General features: G+C 48.0%; 1 protein-coding gene across 2 annotated transcripts in view; it reads right to left on the bottom strand.

Moving 5' to 3' along the window:
* kif2c (kinesin family member 2C) overlaps positions 1 to 2,047 on the bottom strand; it is a 125,217-nt gene extending 123,170 nt beyond the window's left edge. Inside the window, exon 1 of one of the 2 annotated variants that reach the window (XM_070886746.1) lies at positions 1,916 to 2,047. In XM_070886746.1, the coding sequence (XP_070742847.1) occupies positions 1,916 to 1,976 (61 nt within the window). In that variant the 5' untranslated portion in view covers positions 1,977 to 2,047. Of the gene's footprint in view, positions 1 to 1,405; positions 1,510 to 1,915 lie in introns of those variants that run through there. The other variant, XM_070886747.1, reaches the window with a different exon arrangement.
* Between the last annotated feature and the right edge of the window lie 23,268 nt (positions 2,048 to 25,315).

Raw genomic sequence — 25,315 nt, 5'->3', positions numbered from 1 at the left:
CTATGGTGCTGGAAAGTGGGATTAAGTTGGATAGCTTTGTTGGCCAGCACGGACACAATGGGCCTCCTTCTGTGCTGTACATTTCTAGGATTCTATTAGCATTTAGTTAACTCAGCACAGATCAGTGATAGAATCCAAGACCTTCCTCATCTGTATGGCTCAATTCCACACTTGTCAGTCCATTTACCAACTGACTTGCAGTGGAAGCTCCAAACCCCCTTAACTCCATCTTCCCTTCCTCACAATCTTTAAAAAAAAACATTCATGAGTTGTGGGAGTCACTGGCAAGGCCAGCATTTATTGCCCGTCCCCAATTGCCCTAGAGAAGAACCGCTGCAGTCTGTGTGGTGAAGGAACTCCCATAGTGCTGTTAGGTAGGGTGTTCCAGGATTTTGTTGGCAAATGAAGGAACAGCACTATATTTCCAAATCAGGATGGTATGACTTGGTGGAAGTGGTGTTCCCATGCACCCGCTGTCCTTCTAATGGTAGAGGTCACAGGTTTGGGAGTTTCTGCAGTGCATCTGATAAATGGTGCACCGGTGGTGGAGAAAGTGAACATTTAAGGTGGTGGATAAGGTGCCAATCAAGTGCACTGCTTTGTTATGGATTGTCTCAAGCTTGTTCAGTGTTGTCTGGATGAGTGTAGCTCCAACAAGTGGAGTGTATTCCATCACAATCCTGGCTTGTGCCTTGTAGATGGCAGAAAGGCTTTGGGAAGTCAGGTAGTCACACTCAGCACAGGCTGCCCAGCCTCTGACCTGCTCTTGCAGCCACAGTATTTACATAGCTGGTCAGACCCCCAGGATATGGAAAGGAGGGTGGTGGTAACTCAACAATGGTAATGCCATTGAATGTCATGGGGAGGTGGTTAGGCTCACTTGTTGGAGATAGTTTTTGCCTGGCACTTCAGATAAATAGAAATGGTGAGATCACCCATTTCTTTTTTACCTTGGTATCCTATCCCATCCCATGTGCCATGGTCAATCAAAAAAGTTACTTGCCCACATCAAGTCAAGATCTACCCTTTCAAGCAGAAGTTGACTAATAGACCCGCCACTCCATTTCGCAGAAAATAGCTAGTTGAGGCTGACATTAACCCCGTGTGATCAGTTTTAACTCCATGTTGCTTCCAGTAATCAGTTGTTTTTTTTAAAAAGCAATTTTTTTTCCAGACCAAAAAAAAAGTTACATTTATTTAAAAACCAAGAAAACATTATACCCAGTTGTGAAAGTAGTACAAAACTGTTCCTAATCTATTTTTAAAACAAAAAAAAAAACACGTGCTGGATAGATGCAGGTCAATCAACATCGGAGAGATCGGGCAACCATTCAGAGCTCTCCCCAGAGCTGTGTTTTTTAAAAACCACTTTTTATTTCCAGCATTTGCAGGCAATGCAGCTTACTTGATGCCATTAACATTTGATAAAATTAAGCGATCAAATATCACAGCGACTTGCTCCAGTTTAGTATTCCCTTCATTCTTTTTCAGAATTGCTGGGTTTGGAAAACGACCTGCTGCAAATTCAAACTGCGATGACCCAATCAATCGACAGCTCACTGCGCCCAATAGCCGGCTGACATTGACGTCACAATGCCCCAACCAGCCAATCACCGCCGGCGTTTGATTCAGGCGGCTGTGGAATAAGTGACGTCCACCCGGCGGGTAATTCAACAAAAAAAAGCCACTGCTTCAGTGCGCATGTGCACGTCCCCGTCCGACTCATGCTTTTTTTTTGGGGAAGAGATTTTCATTTATTTATTTTATTTTCCACCCAGAAGTGAGATACGGCAAGAGTCATCCCCCACTAAAAAACACTGCTCAAAGATAGCAATGAGCCAAGAGTACCGTCACTTTGTCCGCCCATTTAGCTCAGCCGTGAAAATATTCCGTTGATCAGCAAATAATTTCTTACCATTGCTTCGTTGAATTTTAACAAGAAGGCCCACTTTCAGCTTCTGGAACGAGTCAGCCATTCGTGTAAAGGGTAAAAAAAAACTCAACCCCGTAAAACCCAACGGCGGAAAAGTCGCCGAACAGCTTTCAAACCACCGCGCGCTGAATGCCAGCTACTGAGCATGCGCATTTAGTATTTAATGGGAAACTCTTAAAGGAGCATTTAACAGCAAGGGTCGCATTCTGTTCCTTTGAGATGTGTGTAAACGGGGCTATCCCTTTAAGAATCTTTGTAGTGAATACGGACGTCTGGAGGCGAATCAGAGCATAATTATCATCCTCCATTAGGCACATAATTATTATTGTCATGTATCTCACATTACTGTATATAACTGTATCTTACCATGCTATACATGACTGTAACTGCATATGACCTGTAACAATAAACATACCTTACCACCAGGGGTGCACTTGCAGGAGACACTCCATACCTGTCCCACTGAGGTATATAAAGAGAGGTCTCAGGCAAGTGCAGCACTGGAGAGCTGGAATTAAAGGTGCAGGTCTGGAGTGACCTTGATTTCAGCATGTGTCTCATGTAAGTCAGTACATTGGAGTCAGGACATAACAGTAGCGACGAGTTTTGGGATCACAGAATCCACGGAATGGCTACCAACAGCTCAGATGAGAAATATAATGCTGGAGACAATTGGGATGACTTTATAGAAAGGCTCCAGCAAAGCTTTGTGACCAAAGACTGGCTGGGCGACGATAAGGCAGACAAGAGAAGAGCGCATCTCTTGACCAGCTGTGGCTCGAAAAAATACGCTTTAATGAAAGACCTGCTGGCACCCAAGAAACCAGCAAGCAAGTCGTTTGAGGAGTTGAGCACACTGGTGAGAAACCACCTGAAGCCAGCGAGCAGCCTACACATGGCCAGACACAGATTCTACAACTACAGACGCTGTGTGGGCCAAAGCATACCCGACTTCGTGGCGGAACTTCGGAGGCTGGCTAGTTCGTGTGAGTTCCCCGATGAACTAAGGAGAGAAGTACTGAGAGACTTTTTTATTGAAGGAATAGGCCACGCAGGCATATTCCGAAAGCTTATCAAGTCTAAGAACTTGACTAGAGGCAGCAGCACTGGTCGCACAGATGTTCTTGGCAGGTGAAGAAGAAACGAGGCTGATCTATACTTCGGGTATGACAACCAACGAGGCATCAGAACAAGGGGTTCACATTGTGAAACAAACCGCTACCCCCACACACAGACAAAGGCAGGAGAGCAGGCCTTCAACAGCAGACAGTGGCACCAGAAGCCATCAAAATCAAGGGCCACATGAACGGCCGATCGCACCTCATCAACCCACAATGCGAGCAATCAACAACAGATTGAGAGAAGCTCAAGGGAGATCAGCCAGATGCAGCTCATCCTTCGAAAACAATGGAAACGGTCTGTGTTGGAGATGTGGGGGAAGGCACTCAACCAGGGTGTGTCGATTTCAGCATGTCGTTTGCAGAAACTGCAACTACACAGGGCATCTGGCTCGCATGTGCAGAAAAACAGCAGCTTGGCTAGTATACGAATCGGAAGGGTCGGAAAGCGGACCAGAAGACGGTTGGAACAGTGCACGGGACGCCGAGGTACAGCGGGTTAACACAATCAATGTCCACTGTTCTTACACCAAGACGCCTCCAATTATGATGAGGGTTCTACTCAACGGGATACCTGTCAACATGGAACTGGACACGGGGGCCAGTCAATCCCTCATGAGCGTTCAACAATTTGGACAGCTGTGGCCGCAGAAAAGACCAAAACTCACAAAGATCGACACCAAACTAAGGACCTATACTAAAGAAATCGTCCCAGTCCTTGGCAGCGCCATGCTCTCAGTAACACACAAAGGGATGGTGCACCGACTTTACCTGTGGATAGTCCCCGGGGATCTCCCAGCCCTGCTGGGGAGAAACATAGAAACATAGAAAATATGTGCAGGAGTAGGCCATTCGGCCCTTCTAGCCTGCACCGCCATTCAATGAGTTCATGGCTGAACATTCAACTTCAGTACCCCATTCCTGCTTTCTCGCCATACCCCTTGATCCCCCTAGTAGTAAGGACCTCATCTAACTCCTTTTTGAATATATTTAGTGAATTGGCCTCAACAACTTTCTGTGGTAGAGAATTCCACAGGTTCACCACTCTCTGGCTGAAGAAGTTCCTCCGCATCTCGGTCCTAAATGGCTTACCCCTTATCCTTAGACTGTGACCTCTGGTTCTAAATTTAAATGTCAGAATTTTAAATGTTTCTATGAGGTCCCCTCTCATTCTTCTGAACTCCAGTGAATACAAGCCCAGTTGATCCAGTCTTTCTTGATAGGTCAGTCCCGCCATCCCGGGAATCAGTCTGGTGAACCTTCGCTGCACTCCCTCAATAGCAAGAATGTCCTTCCTCAGGTTAGGAGACCAAAACTGTACACAATACTCCAGGTGTGGCCTCACCAATGCCCTGTACAACTGTAGCAACACCTCCCTGCCCCTGTACTCAAATCCCCTGGCTAGCAGAACTTAATTGGAAATGGGATGATGTTCACACCATGTCATCAGAGGAACGGACCTCCTGCTCAACAGTTCTAAGCTGTTTTGAACATCTCTCAGTCAGGTGTGGGCACCTTCAAAGGGACTAAAGTTAGAATCTACATCACACAGAATGCCAGACCGGTCCATCACAAGGCTAGAGCTGTGCCTGAGGGAAAAGATTGAAAACGAACTGGACCGGCTTCTGCTGGAAGGCATAATTACTCCTGTGGAATTCAGCGACTGGGTAAGCCCCATCGTCCCCGTCATGAAGCCTGATGGATCCATGCGAATCTGTAGGGATTACAAGTCTACCATAAACAGAGTCTCCCTACAGGACCAATACCCGTTGCCCAGAGCGGAGCACCTATTTGCCACGTTGGCTGGAGGAAAACTTGTCTCGAAACTTGACCTCACATCTGTGTATATGACGCAAGAACTGACCGAAGAGTCTAAGCTACTCACCACCATCAACACACATCGAGGCCTTTTTGTGTACAATCGATGCCCATTCGGCATCAGGTCGGCAGCTGCTATATTCCAGCGCAACATGGAGAGTCTGCTCAAGTCCATCCCGGGGACGGTTTTGTTTCAAGATGACATACTCATCACGGGCAGGGACACCGACTCTCATCTCTGCAATCTTGAGGTATTAAGTCGATTCGATCGGGTAGGCCTAAGAGTTAAGAAATCCAAGTGTCTGTTTCTCGGGCCTGAGGTTGAATTTTTGAGCAGAAGGATTGCCGCTGATGGAATCCGCCCAACCGAATCCAAAACTGAAGCGATTCGCCTGGTACCCAGGCCCCGGAATGTCTCGGAACTGCGCGCCTTTCTCGGGCTACTCAATTACTTTGGGAACTTTATGCAGAACTTGAGCACGCTGCTGGAGCCTCTCCACGTGCTACTCAGAAAGGGGTGCGATTGGTTTTGGGGGCACGCCCAAGAACGCGCCTTCAATAAGGCACGCAACCTTCTATGTTCCAAGAGTGTTTTAGCCCTTTTTGACCCAGGTAAAAAGTTAGTTCTTTTGTGTGATGCATCAGCGTACGGGGTCGGGTGCGTTTTACAGCACGTCAATGATGCGGGTAAATTGCAACCCGTTGATTATGCCTCCAGGTCACTTTCGCGGGCGGAGCGCGGGTACGATATGCTTGAGAAGGAGGCGTTCGCGTGCGTGTACGGTGTCAAAAAGATGCACCAATACCTTTTCGGGGCCAAGTTTGCGTTAGAAACCGACCACAAATCCCTCACGTCCCTACTATCCGAGTGCAAGGCAATCAACGCCAACGCCTCAGCGCGCATTCAGCGGTGGGCACTCATGCTGGCGGCTTACGACTACACGATAAGGCACAGACCAGGCACAGACAACTGTGCCGACGCGCTTAGCAGGCTACCCCTGGCGACCACAGAAGAGTCCGACGAACAGGACTGTGAGATGGTCATGGCAATCAATGCCTTTGAATCCACAGGTTCGCCCATGACGGCTCGCCAAATCAGAGCCTGTACGACCAGTGACCCCACGTTATCTCTAGTTAAAAGATGTGTTTTAACCGGTGACTGGGCAGAGGCTCGCGATGCCTGCCCCGAGGAGGTCAAACCCTTCCATAGGCGCATGCATGAACTCTCACTACAGGCAGACTGCCTGATGTGGGGCAGCCGAGTAGTTATGCCCTTACGAGGCAGGGAGGCGTTTGTCCGGGAGCTCCATCGCGAGCACCCGGGGATCGTCCTTATGAAGGTCATAGCCAGATCTCATGTCTGGTGGCCTGGCATTGACGCGGACTTGGAGCTCTGCGTCCGTCCGTGCACCATTTGTGCCCAACTCAGTAATGCCCCCAGGGAGGCCCCCCTAAGCCCCTGGCCCAATAAACCGTGGTCGCGGGTGCATGTAGACTATGCGGGCCCATTCATGGGCAAAATGTTCCTCGTATTCGTTGATGCATTTTCAAAATGGATATTGTGCACCATTTTAAACTCGAGCATCACCTCCACCACTGTGGAGAGCCTTAGAACCATGTTTGCAAAGCATGGCATTCCTGACATATTGGTCAGTGATAATGGTCCGTGCTTCACCAGCGCAGAATTTCACGATTTTATAGTTGACCACGGTATAAATCACGTTAAACTGGCACCTTTCAATCCAGCCTCCAATGGCCAGGCGAAGCGAGCAGTGCAGATCATTAAAGAAGATATGCTCAGAATCCAAGGTCCCACGCTGCAGAGCCGCCTGTCACAACTGCTGTTGACATACAGATCTCGTCCGCATTTGTTGACTGGGGTTCCCCCTGCGCAACTATTGATGAAACAAACCTTAAAGACCAGGCTCTCATTAATCCTCACAGACATGCATGAAATTGTTGAGGCTAAGTGTCAAAAGCTAACTGAGTACCATGACCGAAATTAGAGGGGGAGGTGGAATGAGATAGGGGACAAAGTGTTTGTGCTAAACTATGCCCGGGGTCCCAAATGGCTTGCAGGGACAGTAACAGACAAAGAGGGAACCAGGCTACTGGTTGTACAAATGGACAATGGCCAAACCTGCCGGAAGCATGTAGACCAAGTAAAAAGTAGATTCACTGATAACACTGAAGAACCAGAGGCAGACTACAATGTGGAACTCACGCCACACCTGGTGGACAGACAGGTGGAACAACCTGAGGAAAGGGCCCAGGCGAGATACCAGCAATCACACCGAACGAAAAACAGGCACCAAGGCAAACAACTGAACCACAACTAAGACGCTTCATGCGAGAGCGCAGACCACCTGAGAGACTGAATCTATAAAGGCAATAAGACCTTGGGGGAGGGTGATGGCATGTATCTCACATTACTGTATATAACTGTATCTTACCATGCTATACATGACTGTAACTGGATATGACCTGTAACAATAACCATACCTTACCACCAGGGGTGCACTTGCAGGAGACACTCCATACCTGTCCCACTGTGATATATAAAGGGAGATCTCAGGCAAGTGCAGCACTGGAGAGCTGGAATTAAAGGTGCAGGTCCGGAGTGACCTTGACTTCAGCATGTGTCTCGTGTAAGTCAGTACATTAGAGTCAGGATTTAACAATTATCTTTCTAATTATTTTGTAAAACTTTTAAATCGTGCCTCTTTTTTAAGGGCACAATCAAAAGGTCTTTTTTTTATTTTTTTTTATTTTTTCTTTACAACTATTTTTGTGGACAACATTAATCAAATGCCCCCTGGTTAAAGGGGAGCACACTCCAGACACTTTCAAAAAAGTGCCCCCTTGTTTTTTTTTGAGGGCACTGAAAACAGAAATTATACAAGTGCCCCCTGGCTAAAGGGTGGGGGGGGGGGCACTAAAACCAATAAACATTGACAAATTAAGCTTTAAACATAAATGATCAAATTAAAATTTGCCGGGAGTGATGATGCACTCCAGTCCCTCCGGCGCCCACCTCTCGCGGAAGGCCGCGAGCGAACCGGTGGACACCGCGTGCTCCATCTCCAGGGACACCCTGGCTCGGATGTGACTGTGGAAGAGAGGCAGGCAGTTGAGCTGAACAACCCCCTCAACCGCTCGCTGCCTGGACCGGTCGATGGCACCTTGGCCATGCCCAGGAGCAGTCCTACGAGGAGGCCTTCTACTACGTCCTTACCATACAACATAAATGCACACGGGGCCCATGCTTGAGAGAAGGTCAGTCTGTGACCTGTCCTTTATTCCTTAGCATTCAAGTGATGAAAGTGGGTGGAGCTTCCCCTTTTATACCTGAAGGTCCAGGTTAGGAGTGTCTCCCACAAGTTCACCACCTAGTGGTCATTGTTCTCACAGTGTACAACTTAGGTCAGATTATACATGGGTTACAATGCTGGTTGAATACATGACATCACCTCCCCCCCCAAAGTCTTATTGGGATCACAGGTTGAGTCTCTCTGGTGGTTTACGTTCTCTTGTAGAGCGCCTGATTTGGGGCTCCGGTTGTTGGCCGCTGGCCTGAGTGTCTGCTGTTTGCGGTGCCTCAGGCCTATCCGGACTGCCCACAATAACTGGGCTCTCCTCCCTTTGGTACTGGTGTTCGGTCACCTGCGGTGGAGTGAACTCTATATCGTGTTCTTCCTCTGCTTCTTCTATGGGGTTGCTGAACCTCCTTTTTGTTTGATCCATGTGTTTGCGGCAGATTTGTCCATTGGTAAGTTTAACTACCAGAATCCTATTTCCCTCTTTGGCAATCACAGTGCCTGCGAGCCACTTGGGCCCTGCAACATAGTTGAGGACAAAAACAGGGTCATTTACATCAATACATCGTGCCCTTGCATTCCTGTCATGGTAATCATAATGTGACTGGCGCCTGCTCTCGACAATTTCTTTCATGGTGGGGTGTATAAGGGATAACTGGGTTCTGAGCGTCCTTTTCATTAGCAGCTCTGCGGGTGGAACCCCTGTGAACGAGTGTGGTCGGGATCTGTAGGCCAACAGGAAGCGTGATAAGCGGCTTTGTAGGGAACCCCCTTGGATTCTGAGCATCCCCTGTTTGATTATCTGCACTGCTCGTTCAGCCTGGCCATTTGAGGCCGGCTTGAACGGTGCCATTCTGACATGGTTAATTCCATTGCCTGCCATGAAATCCTAGAATTCAGTGCTTGTGAAGCATGGGCCATTGTCGCTGACTAAGATGTCCGGTAGACCGTGGGCGGCGTACATTGTCCGTAGACTTTCTACCGTGGCAGAGGATGTGCTTGAATTTAAAATGTCACACTCGATCCATTTGGAATAGGCGTCTACTACAACCAAAAACATTTTCCCATGAAAGGACCTGCGTAGTCCACATGGATGCGTGACCAAGGCTTGGCGGGCCATGGCCAGGGTCTAAGGGGGGCTTCCCTGGGCGCATTGCCCAGCTGGGCACACTTGTTGCACCTGCGAACACAAAGTTCCAGATCTGCGTCTATCCCTGGCCACCAAACATGTGACCTGGCAATTGCCTTCATCATGACAATGCCCATGTGTTCATTGTGGAGTTCTCTGATGAACACCTCTCTGCCCATCTGGGGCATGACTACGCAGTTTCCCCACAGTAGGCAATCGGCCTGAATCGAGAGTTCATCCCTGCAGCTGTGAAATGGTTTAAATTCCTCAGGGCATGCCCTGTACGTGGCTGCCCAGTCCTATTTGTCCAGACTTTAATCTGACGGGCTGTCACAGGTGAGCCTTCGCTTCCGAAAGCTTCAACAGCTATGACCATCTCAGCAGCATGCTCGGTAGCCCCCTCAGTGGTGGCTAGTGGGAGCCTGCTGAGTGCATCGGCGCAGTTTTCGGTGCCCGGTCTGTGCCGAATTGTATAGTCATAGGCGGCTAACGTGAGTGCCCACCTCTGTATGCGGGCCGATGCGTTTGCATTCATGGCCTTGTTGTCGGCCAAAAGGGACGTAAGGGGTTTGTGATCTGTCTCCAGCTTAAATTTCCTGCCAAACAGGTACAGGTGCATTTACTTTACCACATATACACATGCGAGCGCCTCCTTTTCTACCATCCCGTAGCCCCTTTCTGCCTGGGACTGACTTCTGGAGGCATAAGCTACCGGCTGTAACTGACCCTTGAGGTGTTGATGGCCCAATTACTGGCCGCATTGTCCCTTGCAATGGCGTGAATCGCCGTTCACTTGCCATTGTCTCTGTCGAACTCCCCCTCTGGGTTCGACTACATGTTGGGGCATGCCCGATTGTCCTTGTCTGCCTGGAGAAGTGTGTGCTGCTGCTTCAACAATGTTGAATCTCTGTCCCAACCATTCCTTAACACAGTACCTCTCGTCTGTTCTGCTAGTGGCCATGCTCGCGTGGTTCTCGTCGCCATTGATACGCCCTTATTATACAGTATAAATGCACACGAGGCCCATGCTTGAGAGAAGGTCAGTCTGTGACCTGTCCTTTATTCCTTAGCACTCAAGTGATGAAAGTGGGTGGAGCTTCCCTTTTTATACCTGAAGGTCCAGGTTAGGAGTGTCTCCCACAAGTTCACCACCTCGTGGTCATTGTTCTCACAGTGTACAAGTTAGGTCAGATTATACATGCTGGTTAAATACATGACACCTTCCAACTTGCCTGCTCAAGAACAGGAGCGTGGGACTGAAGTGCTAGCCTGACCAGCTCATTCCTGATAGCGAAACCGATTCCGTGGAGGCGGCGTTCTTCCTCTGGTTTGCCTTTCCAGAAGAAGGTGTAACCTCCACCTTGTTCCTTGAGCTAGCCTTCCCCTGCCCACCGGGTCTCGCTTAGGGCAGCAATGTCGATATCAAAGCATCCAAGTTCCCGGGCAACTATGGCGGTGCGGCGTTCCGATCTGTCGCTGTTGGAGTTGTCCATGAGGGTCCTGATGTTCCAGGTCCCAAACTTCATATTGAAGGGTGGAAGATACCTCTGCGTGAGTTCTTTTAACTTGAGGTGGCCGCTGCACGCTGGCTACCACACGGGCTTAGCTGAGCAAGGTCTTCCCCCAGTGGCAAGGGGGACCAAGACGACTGCCGATCAGACACTGCTGTATGAGCCTAATTGCTTATGGCAAGATACCTTTTGTCGTTTAATTTCTCCTGCCTTCCACCCTATAACATATTGTGTTCCTAACACACATGAGGCTGCACACAGGGAGGTTAAAGTAACAGTGACCTCAGTCTTTAATAAGACACTTCAGAGTGAGGAACAGGCCTTAGGGGCCGGCTTATATACAGTGCTCCCAAGGGATGCTGGGATCCCTTGGGACTTCAGGGGATGAGCTCCCTGGTGGCAGAACATGGGAGTGCATGCTTTACAGATACACAACATAACAGAATTTCCCTTTTTCTTTTTTTGTCTCCTCTCCCCCTTTCCCTGCACTTGCTTAAAACCTGTTACATCTCTAACTTTGTCCATTTCTGATGAAAGGTCATTGGGCTAGACTTTCCACTTTTGTGCAGATCGGCCAAAAATCGGCGTTATTTTCAGTGTGTGCGGTAAAAATGGGTTTTGCGATCACCGGATTATCTCCCATTTTCAAAACACCAACTTTCCATTTTATAAAATGGGCATTACCGCGAGCGACCTAAAATGGGCGTTAGCATTAAATTTTTTTGATCTTCTGCCGTAAAGTGTCGGTGTCCATAGCAACGACATGGCAACTGACATTTCCCATATTTCAGGAGGTCAGGGGTCATCATTACATGTGCAGAAGAGGAGAGAGAGAGAGAGAGCTGGAGCAGAGAGGAATTGAAAGCGTGTGTGAGTGTGGTGTGTACTTGTTTGGCTATTTTGGGAGGTAGGAGGGAGATTTTCCAGCAGCAAAAAGAATTCCGAGGACAAATAACGTTGTTCCCACAGAGGTTTTTGTGGTAAATTTATTGTTACAATGGAAGGGATGGAGGAGGCAACACAGCATGCTGCGGAGACTGACACTGGTGAAAGCAGTGAGGTGGGAGTGGAACTATTGGGAGGATGAAAAAGAGCGAGGAGATTCTCGGACGAGGCAAATGCCTCCCTCTTGCAGGAGGTAGAGTCACGCTGGAGTCAATTGACCCAGGGTGGGCATGGGAAGCCCACCCAAAGGTCTACCAGAGGATTTGGGCCGACATAGCTGAGGTGGTCTCCTCGGCGATCAATGAGGTGCGTGAGGGCAATCAATGCCGCAAGCGCTGGAACGACCTTGTTGGATCTGGCAGAGTAAGTTGATTACATTTATTTACATTTACTTATATATTTATACAGTTTGAATTGTAAGTGTAATGAGTGATTAAAATCAGATGTGATGTCTTGCACTTATTCCGGGAATGTTTTACTCAAAGCCTGCGTTCAGGGTGTACTTCTTTAGGAAAAGAATGATAATTTTCATAATAATCATAATTACATCTGTCGATTATGTGTTGTATCAGTCTCTGTGATAGTACCGAGCAATGATCTCACGCAATGATCTGATGCCATGTCGTGCTGGTGTTACCTTTTACAGCAGAAGCTTTCGAGGAATAGAGCCGAGCAGAGGCGAACGGGTGGTGGGTCACCAGTGATCAGCGACCTCACCGCCATTGAGAAGTGAGTGCTGGCACTAGTGGGGAGCCACCCCCGGTCGGACACACAAGCAGCAGCAAAACCTGTTGTGATGCCACGTGAGTAAAGTATACACCATTGCATGATGTAAAGTCAATAGATGCCACACCCACTTATATCCGACCAATAATATATGATAGATGAATGATAAAAGTGTTCTCTAATAAATGATGGCCTCATGGGAATTATTGCAATGCAGAATTTGGTGATTGTCATGAAATGTGATGTCTGTGATGATCTTGATAATGGTGGTGCTTTTGTCGTGCATATGCTGTGTGTAGCGCTGGAATCACCTTGTGACCTTAACACCCCCTTCTCCTCTAATACCCTCATTTATGTTTTGCAGCTCAGCCAGCAGCGTGGCCCCATACGAGACCACCGAGCCCAGAAGGTGGGGGCGCGGGGACGGACTCATCGGACTCTCCTCCATCTGGTGCTGAGGAGCCCCGATTCTCGCCCATGGATCTGCTGGGTCCCTTCTCCACGGATGACAGTGCGAACTTTGAGGAGCCTGCAATGGCAAGCTCCATAATCCATTCGACACCAATGACATCTAGTGCTCCTGCAACCATTCCCACCTCCACCATGGAGGTACCAGGCCCAAGCACCTTGCCACAGGGCACCCCAGATGTCTCCAGGACGGCGCCGACCAAGTGGAGGTTGGTTCGATGCGGCAGGTCTGGTCCACGAGCGACAGATCTGAACGGGGACATGGTACACTTATCCAGGAGGAGTGTTGACATAGATCAGCAGATCCTCCAGACAATGGGGGGCATATCCCACCAGCTGGCCAGCATGTGCCACGGATGGCGGAGGCCCTGGAGGTAATAGCCAGGAACACTGGTGGCAGAGGCCGCCCAGTGGTCCCAGAGCGTGGCACTGCATCCCAAGGTGCCGCACCCCCATTGCCAATGACACATGACAGCCAGGAGGAAGATCTTGCTTCTGGCTCAGAGCACGTTCCCACCTCGGGACCGTCCTCTCCCGTATCCATCCAAACAGCAGTTCTGCCATCATCCCCCTCAATGAAGCAGGCCTGAAGAGCTCCTCGGCCAGGTGGCTTGGAGTCAGTTGGGGAAGGGGAAGGGGTAGAGGTGGGGAGGAGAAGTGGGGGGGGCGGGGGAGGAAAGTGAGGTGCATGGCCACAGGTGTTGTCTTGGGCATATTTTTATGTTGTTGGTGCTATTTTGTTGGGTGGTTTGGGAGAAGGGGTGAGGAGGGTACCTTGTTGGTTTGCATCTGTGTTCTGTGTTGTTGGAAATGTTGACCATTTGATTGATCTAAATGGGGGTGGGGTGGGGTATTTTTTACAGTTATAATTATGATTTCATACAAATCTTCTCATTAAATGTTTTTTATTTAACATAACCTTGTTGCGCATTGTCTCAGATAGCTGCATCGTTACACACTGGTGATTCCTTAACATGAAAGGGGATAATTAAACTTAACATGAATCAACTTAAACTTTAACTGTCACCAAGGTGATGCCCACCATTGATGTATGAGCTGCAGACATAGCAGTGATGCAGCTCTATAAATAACAACAACGTTATTTCAAGCAAAGCACTCATTTATGAGCTGCTGAAGTAAGAGTCTTGCAGCTATGTAGCCACCACGGGCCCTTTCTTGCAGTCTAGAGGGGGGCGGGGCATGGTTTCAGTGTCAGCCTAATTGTCTGGCGCGAGGTCAGCATCCACCTCCTCATCCTCCTCTTCCTCTCTGTCCTGAGGTGGACCATCAGTCCCTTCTGACAATTCTTGTCCCCTCCTGATAGCCAGGTTGTGCAGCATGGAGCACATCACCACGAATTGAATTACCTGCTCAGGGTGGTATTATAGCTCGCCTCCTGCGTGGTCCAGGCATCTAAAGCGCTGCTTAAACACTCCAATGGTTTTCTCGACGATATTGCATGTGGCTCTGTGGCTCTGTGGCTCTTGTTGTATCGCTTCTCGGCTTCTGTCTGGGTGTTACGTAGGGGCGGTGGGGGGGTGGGGGGTGTCATAAGCCAGGTGGTGAGGCCATATCCTTTCTCACCAATCATCCAGCATTGACCTTGTGGCTGACTGATAAACATGTCAGATGCAGCGCTCTCACGCAGGATGTGAGCATCATGTATGCTGCCTGGAAATTTTGCATTCACTGGCATTATAATTTGCTGGTGGTTGACAACGAGTTGCACATTCAGAGAGTGGAATCCCTTTCGGTTCCGAAAAACCTCTGCATCCTGAAAAGGTGCCCGCATCACGATGTGCATACAGTCTATTGCTCCCTGCACCTTGGGAAAGTCAGCAATTCGGTAGAATCCTGCAGCCCTCTCAGTCTGTGCCTCCCTGGTCATAGGGAAGCTGATAAAGTCCATCCTGCGTGCATAAAGGGCTTCAGTGACCTGTCTAATGCAGCAATGTGTGGCATGCTGAGATATACCGCAAAGGTCAACAGCTGAGACCTGAAAGGAACTCAATGCATAGAATGAAAGTGCCGCGGTGACCTTGACTTGACGGACAGTGCGGTCCTGATGGTGCTGGCAGGCTGCACATCTCCCCTAATGAGCTGGCATATCTCACTGATAACCTCTTTGTGGAAGCGCAATCTCCTAAGGCACGTGTTATCGGACAAGTTCAGGTAAGACCGCTTTTCCCTGTAAGTGCGTAGGGTGTAAGGTCTCGTCCTCCTCGGCAGTCTGGCACGTTTTAGACTGGGCACATATGCTGTTGAATATACCTTCTGCCATCTCTAGTCTGCAGCATGTGCGTGGTCATCAAGACAGGCTAAGAAATGACAGGCCCCATTCCAATAACTATCAGTATTGAACAAATACTTTGGTTCTGCTTTCACTAAGGAAGACACGAATAACCTCCTGAAAATACTAGAGGACTGAGGGTCTAGCGAGAAGGGGGAACTGAGGGAAATCCTTATTAGTCAGGAAATGGTGTTAGGGAAATTGAAGGGACTGAAGGCCGATAAATCCCCAGGGCCTGATAGTCTGCATCCCAGAGTACTTAATGAAGTGGCCCTAGAAATAGTAGATGCATTGGTGGTCATTTTCCAACATTCCATGACTCTGGTTCAGTTCCTATGGATTGGATGGTAGCTAATGTAACCCCACTTTTTAAAAAAGGAGGGAGAAAGAAAACAGGGAATTATAGATTGGTTAGCCTGACATCGGTGGTGGGGAAAATGTTGGAATCAATTATTAAAGATGTAATAGCAGCGCATTTGGAAAGCAGTGACAGGATTGGTTCAAGTCAGCATGGATTTATGAAAGGGAAATCATGCTTGACAAATCTTCTAGAATTTTTTGAGAATGTAACTAGTAGAGTGGATAAGGGAGAACCAGTGGATGTGGTGTATTTGGACTTTCAAAAGGCTTTTGACAAGGTCCCACACAAGAGATTAGTGTGCAAAATTAAGGCACATGGTATTGGGGGTAATGTATTGACGTGGATAGAGAACTGGTTGGCAGACAGGAAGCAAAGAGTGGGAATAAACAGGTCCTTTTCAGAATGCAGGCAGTGACTAGTGGGGTGCCGCAGGGTTCAGTGCTGGGACTCCAGCTATTTACAATAAACATTAATGATTTGGACGAAGGAATTGAATGTAATATCTCCAAGTTTGCAGATGACACTAAGCTAGGTGGCAGTGCGAGCTGTGAGGAGGATGCTAAGAGGCTGCAGGGTGACTTGGACAGGTTGGGTGAGTGGGCAAATGCATGGTAGATGCAGTATAATGTAGATAAATGTGAGGTTATCCACTTTGGTGGCAAAAACAGGAAGGCAGATTATTATCTGAATGGTGACAGATTAGTAAAAGGGGAGGTGCAATGAGACCTGTGTGTCATGGTACATTAGTTATTGAAGGTAGGCAGTAAAGAAAGCAAATGGTACGCTGGCCTTTATAGCGAGGGGATTTGAGTATAGGAGCAGGGAGGTATTGCTGCAGTTGTACAGGGCCTTGGTGAGACCACACCTTGAGTATTGTGTGCAGTTTTGGTCTCCCAATCTGAGGAAGGACGTGCTTGTTATTGAGGGAGTGCAGCGAAGGTTCACCAGACTGATTCCCGGGATGGCAGGACTGACATATGAGGAAAAACTGGATCGGTTAGGCTTATACTCAATGGAATTTAGAAGAATGAGAGGGGATCTCATAGAAACTTATAAAATTCTGACGGGACGGGACAGGTTAGATGCAGGAAGAATGTTCCCAATGTTGGGGAAGTCCAGAACCAGCGGTCACAGTCTAAGGATAAGGGGTAAGCCATATAGGACCGAGATGAGGAGAAACATTTTCACTCAGAGAGCTGTGAACCTGTGGAATTCTCTGCCACAGAAAGTTGTTGAGTCCAGTTCGTTGGACATATTCAAAAGGGAGTTAGATGTGGCCCTTACGGCTAAGAGGATCAGGGGGTATGGAGAGAAGGCAGGGATGGGGTACTGAGGTTGCATGATCAGCCATGATCATATTGAATGGTGGTGCAGGCTCGAAGGGCCGAATGGCCTGCTCCTGCACCTATTTTCTATGTTTCTATGTTCCTATTGTTCACAAACAATAATTTTTCCCACTAAGACACCTAAACTAAATTCCAATCGTCCACAGTATGATAAGATGTTTATTCAGATGTTCAAATCACCTTGAAAGAACTCCACAGTACCTCAAAACTTCCCAGAAGTTGAAGCAGCCTTTTAAGTGAAGCGACCTGTGATGTACAAAATGGCGTCCATACCGCTGTGATTAGTTCAGGTGGAAGTAACTTTTTCACAGCGGGTTTATCGGCGATAATTATTTTCGGCGATATGTGGGCGAGGTGCCGAAAATAACGCTTGTCGATATTTTGGGCGTTAGTTTCGGCAAATCTGATCTTCACGACAAAAAAAAGTGGGCGGGCATTATTATTATTTCTCGCCGTTAAGTACATGCCAAAAGTAATGCTCGGCGATATTTTGGGCGTTTGTTTCGCCCATTCTGATCTTTAGGCCAAAAAAAAGTGGGTGGGCGGTATTATTTCTCGCCATTAAATACATGCCGAAAGTTACGTTGGGCGAGAAGTGATTGATACATGGGCGTTAATTTCCATTTTGTGCCGAAATGGGCGATATCTGGTACCTCATCTCAGCATTAAAATAGACGTTAAGTGGGCGGTATCGATGCAAAAAAAGTGGAAAGTCTAGCACATTGACCTAAAATGTTAACTCTGTTTCTCCACAGATGCTGCCTGACTTGCTGAGTATTTCCACGTTTTCTGTTTTTATTGCATAATTATGTATTTTGGTGTTGTTGACGTTAAGGTGAATGATAAAATTAAAAAGTGTGGAATGGATTAAATTGCACATAAGATGTTTTAAATATAATTTTATGAAATGTGCATTAAAATTAATTACTGTGGAATAAATGAAATTGTTTATTTAAAGGGGTAATATCATCATTTGTATATATAATGAATTTCTAGTTTGGTTTTGAGCCCCAGAGCCTCAGTGCTAATGAATTATACATAATGAGCATCGAAAGGGAGACCACGACTGAAGCAATGTGAGCGAGAGGAGATTGATATAAGATTAACTGTATGATATTTAAGACAAAGAGCAGGAGTGCCTTTTTTTTTACATAGAATTTTGTGAATGTACTTCTGGTGCTAATGATTGAAACAGAGATTGTGTCAACATTGAAAAATAGGTTAGAGATATGGTTGAAGGAAAGGGGAATAAAAGGATATGGAAACAGAACGGGGCGGGGGGAGGTGGAGGCACAGCATTCACTCATGTATCAAGCTCTCATTGGGCCCAAATAGGGTTACCCTTCTCTGTTGCACCTCTTCCAGCGTAACTATCATCATCATCATCATCATCATCATCAGAGGGTGTTGTTTGATTTGCATGGTCTTGCCAATGTTCAATAGCTACTCTTCAATAAAACCAAACATCCATGGTACCTCATGAACTAGAATCATAGAATGATACAGCACAAAAGGAGGCCACTTGGCCCATTTTTCTTCTTCTTAGGCAGTCCCTCGAATCGAGAATGACTGAAGAGACCAATGCGGGACCTGCAGTCTCTGTCACAGGTGGGGCAGACGGTGGTTGAAGGGACGGGTGGGTGGAGTGCTTGGGTTGTTGTGTGTTCCTTCCGCTGTTTCTGCTTGGCTTCCACGTGCTCCCGGCGAAGAGACTCAGTGTTCGGCTCCTTCCCGGATGCTTCTCCTCCACTTTGAACGGTCTTGGGCCAGGGATTCCCAGGTGTCGGTGGGGATGTTCTTCAAGGAGGCTTTGAGGATGTCCTTGAAGTATTTCCTCTGCCCACCTGGGACTCGCTTACCATGTTGAAGCTCTGAGTAGAGCGTTTGTTTTGGGAGTCTAGTATCAGGCATGTGGATGATGTGGCCCATCCATCGGAGTTGATCGAGCGTGGTCAATGCTTCAATGTGGGGATGTTGGCCTGAGCGAGAATACTGATGTTGGTGCGCCTATCCTGACAATGGATTTTCAGGATCTTGCGGAAGCAGCATTGGTGGTACTTCTGCAGTGCTTTGAGGTGCCTGCTGTATATAGTCCATGTCTCTGAAGCATATAAGAGGGCGGGTATCACTACTGCTCTGTAGACCATGATCTTGGTGCCGGGTTTGAGATCCTGGTCTTCAAACACTATCTTCCTCAGGCGACCAAAGGCGATGTTGGACTTCATCATCGACATCTGCCCTTGTTGACAGTAGGCTCCTGAGGTATGGAAAATGGTCCACATTGTCCAGGGCCTCGTCATGGATCTTGATAATCGGCGAGCAGTACGGCAGGGGCGGGTTGGTCGAGAACCTTTGTTGTACCGATGTTTAATACGAGGCCTATACTCTCGTATGCTTCGGTGAAGGTGTTGACAATGGTTTGGAGTTCGACTCCGAGTGCGCGCAAAGGCAAGCGTCGTCTGCAAATTGTAATTCAATGACCGGATGGGACAACCTTGGATCTGGACTGGAGGTGATGGATGTTGAACAATTTCTGGTTTGTTCTGTAGATTAGCTCCACTCCAGCGGTGAGCTTATTGAGGGTGAGATGGAGCATTGCAACAAGGAAGATCGAGAAGAGCTATGCTGCGATGACACAGTCTTGCTTGACCCCAATCTGCACGTGTATTGGGTCTGTGGTGAATCCGTTGGTCAGGATCACAGCTTGCATGTCATTGTGAAGCAGGCAGAGGATGGTGACAAACTTTTGAGGGCAGCCGAATTTGAGGAGGACACTCCATAATCCCTCACGGTTGACAGTGTCGATGGCCTTTGTGAGGTCATTATGCCTCTGACGAATCCTTGGCAGAGCTATCCAATTAATCCCATTTTCCTGCTGTTTCCCCACAGCCCAGTACTTTAAAGGAAAAAAAGTATTTAATCAATTCCCTTTTGAATGTTACTATTGAATCTGCTTCCACCACCCTTTCAGGCAGTACATTCAAAATCACAACAACTTGTTGCTTCCAAAAATGTTTCCTCATGTCACCTCTGGTTCTTTTGCCAATCATCTTAAATCTGTGTCGTCTGGTTACTGACCCTTCTGCCACTGGAACTAGTTTCTCCTTATTTACTCTATCAAAACCATTCATGATTTTGAACACCTCTATAACATTTTCTTGTAACCTCTGCTGTACATAGATTGATCCAGCTTCTCCAGTCCCTCCACATAATTGAAGTTCCTCATCCCTAATACCATTCTGCACCCACTAAGGTGGAATTTCCCACTGTTGCTGTTATATCTTTAGATGCTCTGATAATTACTCCACCAGGCAATGTGTTGTACTTGAACTGTCGTGACCTTAGTCCATTTAATATAACTCCAGAGTGAGGATCACACATGGTGGCCTGCCTTTTATACTAGGCCTGGCACACATGTACAAGTAACCTACAAGCCTCCCACTGCAGTGCCCTCTGGTGGCACACCTTAGTGACCATACAGCTGGTGTACAAGTTTCCCATAGTAGTGCCCTCTGGTGGCACATCATATGTAATAGTACAAGCAATAAACATGTTTGGATACGTGACAGTTGCCACCTCTGAACTACCTCTCCAACTGAAGCCCAGCACCTGCTTTAACTCAGCTTTCCCTCCTTGACCCTATGCTTGCCAACACAAACCTTTCCCTTGCTCCAAGCAACCCTTTCAAAAAGGGCTTATCACCCCATTAAAATTTGCACTCTTGGCCAATAAATTTTCCTCAAACTATCATGGGGTAGATTTTCCACTTTTTTGCATGCATAACGCCCAGTTAACGTCCATTTTATTGCTGAAATGACGTCTAATGCCCATATATTGCCCATTTCGCCACAAAATAGAAACTGACGGGCATTTTTCAGAAACTTACCGCCGAGTGTTACTTTCCCCATGTGCGTAACATTGGGGAAAAATAATACCGCCCGTCCACTTTTTTTGGACGGAATGATCAGAATGGGCGAAATCAATGCCCATAATATCACCCAACCTTACTTTCCGCACAGAATTAATGCCGAGATTCAGTAATACCGACCGCCCATTTTTCTTTTGTCGTAAAGATCACATTTTCCGAAAATAACGCCCAGGAGATCGCACACCGTCACTTTCACCACCGCACACATATTGCCCACAATATTGCTCACCCAAAAATCCACCCGGAAAAAATGAAACTCCCCGGAAGTAATCACAGTGTTATGGACGCCATGTTCTACATCACATATTGCCCACAATATTGCTCACCCAAAAAACCGCCCGGAAAAAATGAAACTAACCGGAAGTAATCACAGCGTTATGGACGCCATGTTCTACATCACATGTCGCATCCTTTAAAAGGTTGCTCTGCTTCAATCTCGGAGTTCGGATGTACTCTGGAGGTCTTTGGAGGTGATGTGAACATCTGTACAAACATTTTGACCATACTGTGACCGATTGGAATTTAATAGGTGTCTTCGTCGGGACATTCATTCTTTGTGACCAATCGGTGGAAAACAGAGAGCTATTGCAATGGGGCCTGTCCTTTCTCACCCTCTCTTGATGACCGATTACATGCTGCAGACTTGAGATGACCGAAGGTACGTTCCACAGCATTATGTGCCCAATGCAAGACATGCCAGACTGATGAGGAGGACCAGATGTTACACCTCCCGCAAGTACAGGGACAAGCGGACTTGCCCGACACCACCTGCCTTCAGAGACTGCGCTTCCACAAAGAGGTTATCACTGAGGTATGCCAACTCATAAAGCGAGATCTGCAGCCTGCCAGTACCATCAGTACTGCACTGTCCGTCGAGGTCAAAGTCACCGCGGCACTGTTGTTCTACGTGTCGGGTTCTTTTCAGGCCTCAGCTGGCAATATTTGTGATCTGTCTCAGCGTGCCACACATTGCTGCATTAGACAGGTCACTGAAGCACTGTACACACACAGGAGGGACTTGATCAGCTTCCCTATGAGAGGGCTCTAGGATTCTCCAGAATTGCAAACTTCCCCAAGGTGCAGGGAGCAATAGACTGTAAGCACATCGCGATGTGGGTACCTTTTCAGGATGCAGAGGTTTTTAGGAACCGCAAGGGATTCCACTCCCTGAATGTCCAACTCATTGTCGACCACCAGCAAATTATACTGGCAGTGAATGCTAAATTTCTGGGCAGCATCCATGATGCTCACATCCTGCATGAGAGCACTGTATCTGACTTGTTTAACAATCAGCCACAAGGTCAATGCTGGATGCTTGGTGACAAAGGACATGGCCTCACCACTTAGCTGATGACCCCGCCCCCTGCATGACACCCACACCGAAGCCAAGAGGCGATATAACGAGCCACAGAGCCACTTGCAATATCATGGAGAAAATCATTGGAGTGCTTAAGCAGCACTTTAGATGCCTGGACCACTCAGGAGGCGACCTCCAATATCACCCTGAGCAGGTAGCTCAATTCATGGTGGTGTGCTCCATGCTGCACAACTTGGCTATCAGGAGGGGACAATAATTGCCTGAAGAGTCTGACAGCGCACCTCACCACAGAAAGGAAGAGGAGGATGAGGAGGCAGATGCTGACATCGGCCCAGACAATCAGACTGATGCTGAAGCCATGCCCCTGCCCCCCTGTAGACCGCATGAAAGGGCCCGTGGTGGCATGATAGCTGCAAGAGCCTTATGTCAGGAGCTCATCAATGATCACTTTGCCTGAAAGAACATTGGTGTTATTTACAAGGCTGACACACTGCTGGTGTGCAGGTCATACATCAATGGGGGGCATCACCTTGGTGACAGTTAAAGTTTACGTTGATTGAAATTAAGTGTAATTATACCCTTTGATGTTAAGGAATCACCAGCGTGTAACAGTGCAGCTATCTGAGCCAATGTACAACAAGGTTTTGTTAAATAAAAAACATTTAAATGGAACATTTGTCTGAAATCATCAGTATCATCATCTAAAGATCACAGCTGGAGTACTGCGTACAGACAGGAGAATTTTAACTATGAGGAAAGATTGGATAGGTTGGGATTGTTTTCTTTGGAACAGAGGAGGCTGAGGGGAGACTTGATTAAGGTGTATAAAATTATGAGGGCTCTGGATAGAATGGACAGGTAGGACCTATTTCCCCAGCAGAGAAGTCAATAACCAGGGGGCACAGATTTAAAATAATTGGTAGAAGGATTAGAGGGGAGTTGAGGAGAACTTTTTCACCCAGATCTTTGTCATCGGAATTGGCCATGAGGGCCTTCTTCATAAGCTACTATCTGCAGTTACCACAGTCACACTGCAGAAGGCCATGTCCGTGAGGCAAGCATTCATGACCTCGACCTGTGGCTCTAGGTGGATGACTCATCCTCAGGACTCAAACCCGGCAAGTACAGAATGGCACCTTTTAGAGGCTGGGCTGTAGAACGTGAACCTTCTCAGCGAAGAGAGAACAGGCCCCCCGAGTCCCTTAACTCAGAGTCCACCGAGGGAGCTAGTCGAGTAGCACCATGCTGGCATTGCGGAGGAAATCACAGGGCTCATCAGTGTCATTTTAAAGACTATGTGTGTAAAGGCTTCAGTACAAAGGGCCATCACCAGCGAATGTGTAAAATAAATATGACTCAATATGTTGATGAAGAGTCTACAGATGGCCATGAATCCAGCGTGGATTATGAAACGATAGGCAGAGAGGCAGCTCAGCCTCACGATGAAGTATATAACATGTTTACCTGCACCATTGAGTGTTCCTCGTTGAGGATGGAAGTCGAGATAAATGGCGTTCCAATCTTCATGAAAGTGGACACGGGGGCGAGTCAGTCAGTAATGAATCAAGAAGCCTTGGAGAGGCTATGGGACAATCAGGCTGAACGACCCAAGCTGGTCCTGGTTCAGGCTGTGCACCTACAACAATGAACTTATCCCAGTCGTTGGTCGTGCAGATGTAAAGGTACTCCATGATGGCGCGGTGCACAAGTTACCTCTGTGGATTGTTGCAGGTGATGGACCAACGCTACTCGGAAGAAGGTGGATGGAGAAGATCCATTGGAACTGGGAAGATTTCACCCCTCCAGCTATCGACGTCTTCTGCACTCAGAAGCGAAGCAAGCCCTCACCTGAGATTGGATCCGGCCCCAGAGAGCAGATCAGCACAGCACCCGAGGCACAGACCGCCCAGCACGACTGCGTGGAGATGATCCAGCTGAGACGAACCGAACGCACCTTCCTGAAGGACTCCAGAGGAAGAAAATCGGATCCAGAGACGACTTCCCAGCCTTGGTGGCAGAACCGGGGAGAAGAAGATCACAGCAATCGACATCAGGAATGGAACAAAGATGGCGCCCAAACCACCAGGTGAAACGCTGAAGAAAAAGATGGCTGCGGCCAGACCACGAGGTGCAGCGCTGATGGAGCAACACGTGGCACCAAGCGAAGAAGAGGATTGGGGTAAAGATAGCAAGGCTCTCTTAAAGGAGGCCTGCAACTCACTACACTTAAAGGGACAGTTCCACACTCTCAATCAATGTAATAGCAACTGTGAGTTAGATGTAAAATGTGTAATTGATGATCAGAGTTGTATACATGCGATAAGCAAAGAAAAGTCGTGTGATTGCAATCAGAGCTACTGGTTATTTACAATGAGTAATGAAACGTTGTGCGATGTAGGATTTCAACTGCATACAGTAAATGCAGCGGGCAAATACCCATCGGGAGCACACAAGTCCAGTGAGCTACCCAATGCTGTAGCCTGCGTCCCCGGGACCAGAGTGATGCACCATGGAGTGTGGCCACAAGCAGCTAATATATACAAGCTGCAGAGCAAGCGGTCTCAGGAGGACAATGGCACTGAGATCGATACTCTGCCCCCGATCGGCTCCACCTCTCAGGCAGTCAATGGCACCAACCGCCAGGAGCCTGAGAGAGCCAACCATGCTAGGGTGCAGCCTCCAGACACTATCGCCACCAAGGCCACACCCGGGAACGAAGGGTCATCCGCAACGGTTCTCCCAAATGGGACCGGGATCAGCCAGGATCCCAAACCAAATAACGCCCAGGCAAGCGAGTCAGCAATTCCCTGTGCACTGCTAGACGTCTGCTCCTCAGTGGGCAGCAGCGACCCGGGGCACAAGGAGAGGACAGGGAGGTCACAGGCATCTATGAACCTGCCTGACACTAGGAGCAATGACCAAAGCCCCGAGAACAGGCAATTTGAGCCAACTGGGTTCCCACTGCCAGCACTGGGCACCATGCCGCCACCAGACTACCTGGACACCATCCAGCAGTTCTGGTACTAGTTTGTCCTCACGCACCAGTGCTGACCTCATCACTGACTCCAAGTATATTCCAAGTATGTACTTCACCATTCAAATGTACT

The sequence above is a fragment of the Pristiophorus japonicus genome, chromosome 8 (genome assembly GCF_044704955.1).
Source record: "Pristiophorus japonicus isolate sPriJap1 chromosome 8, sPriJap1.hap1, whole genome shotgun sequence".
Classification (NCBI taxonomy): Eukaryota; Metazoa; Chordata; class Chondrichthyes; family Pristiophoridae; genus Pristiophorus; species Pristiophorus japonicus.
Note: the sequence above shows the minus strand (reverse complement) of the source record. Positions and strands in the feature narration are given on the sequence as shown.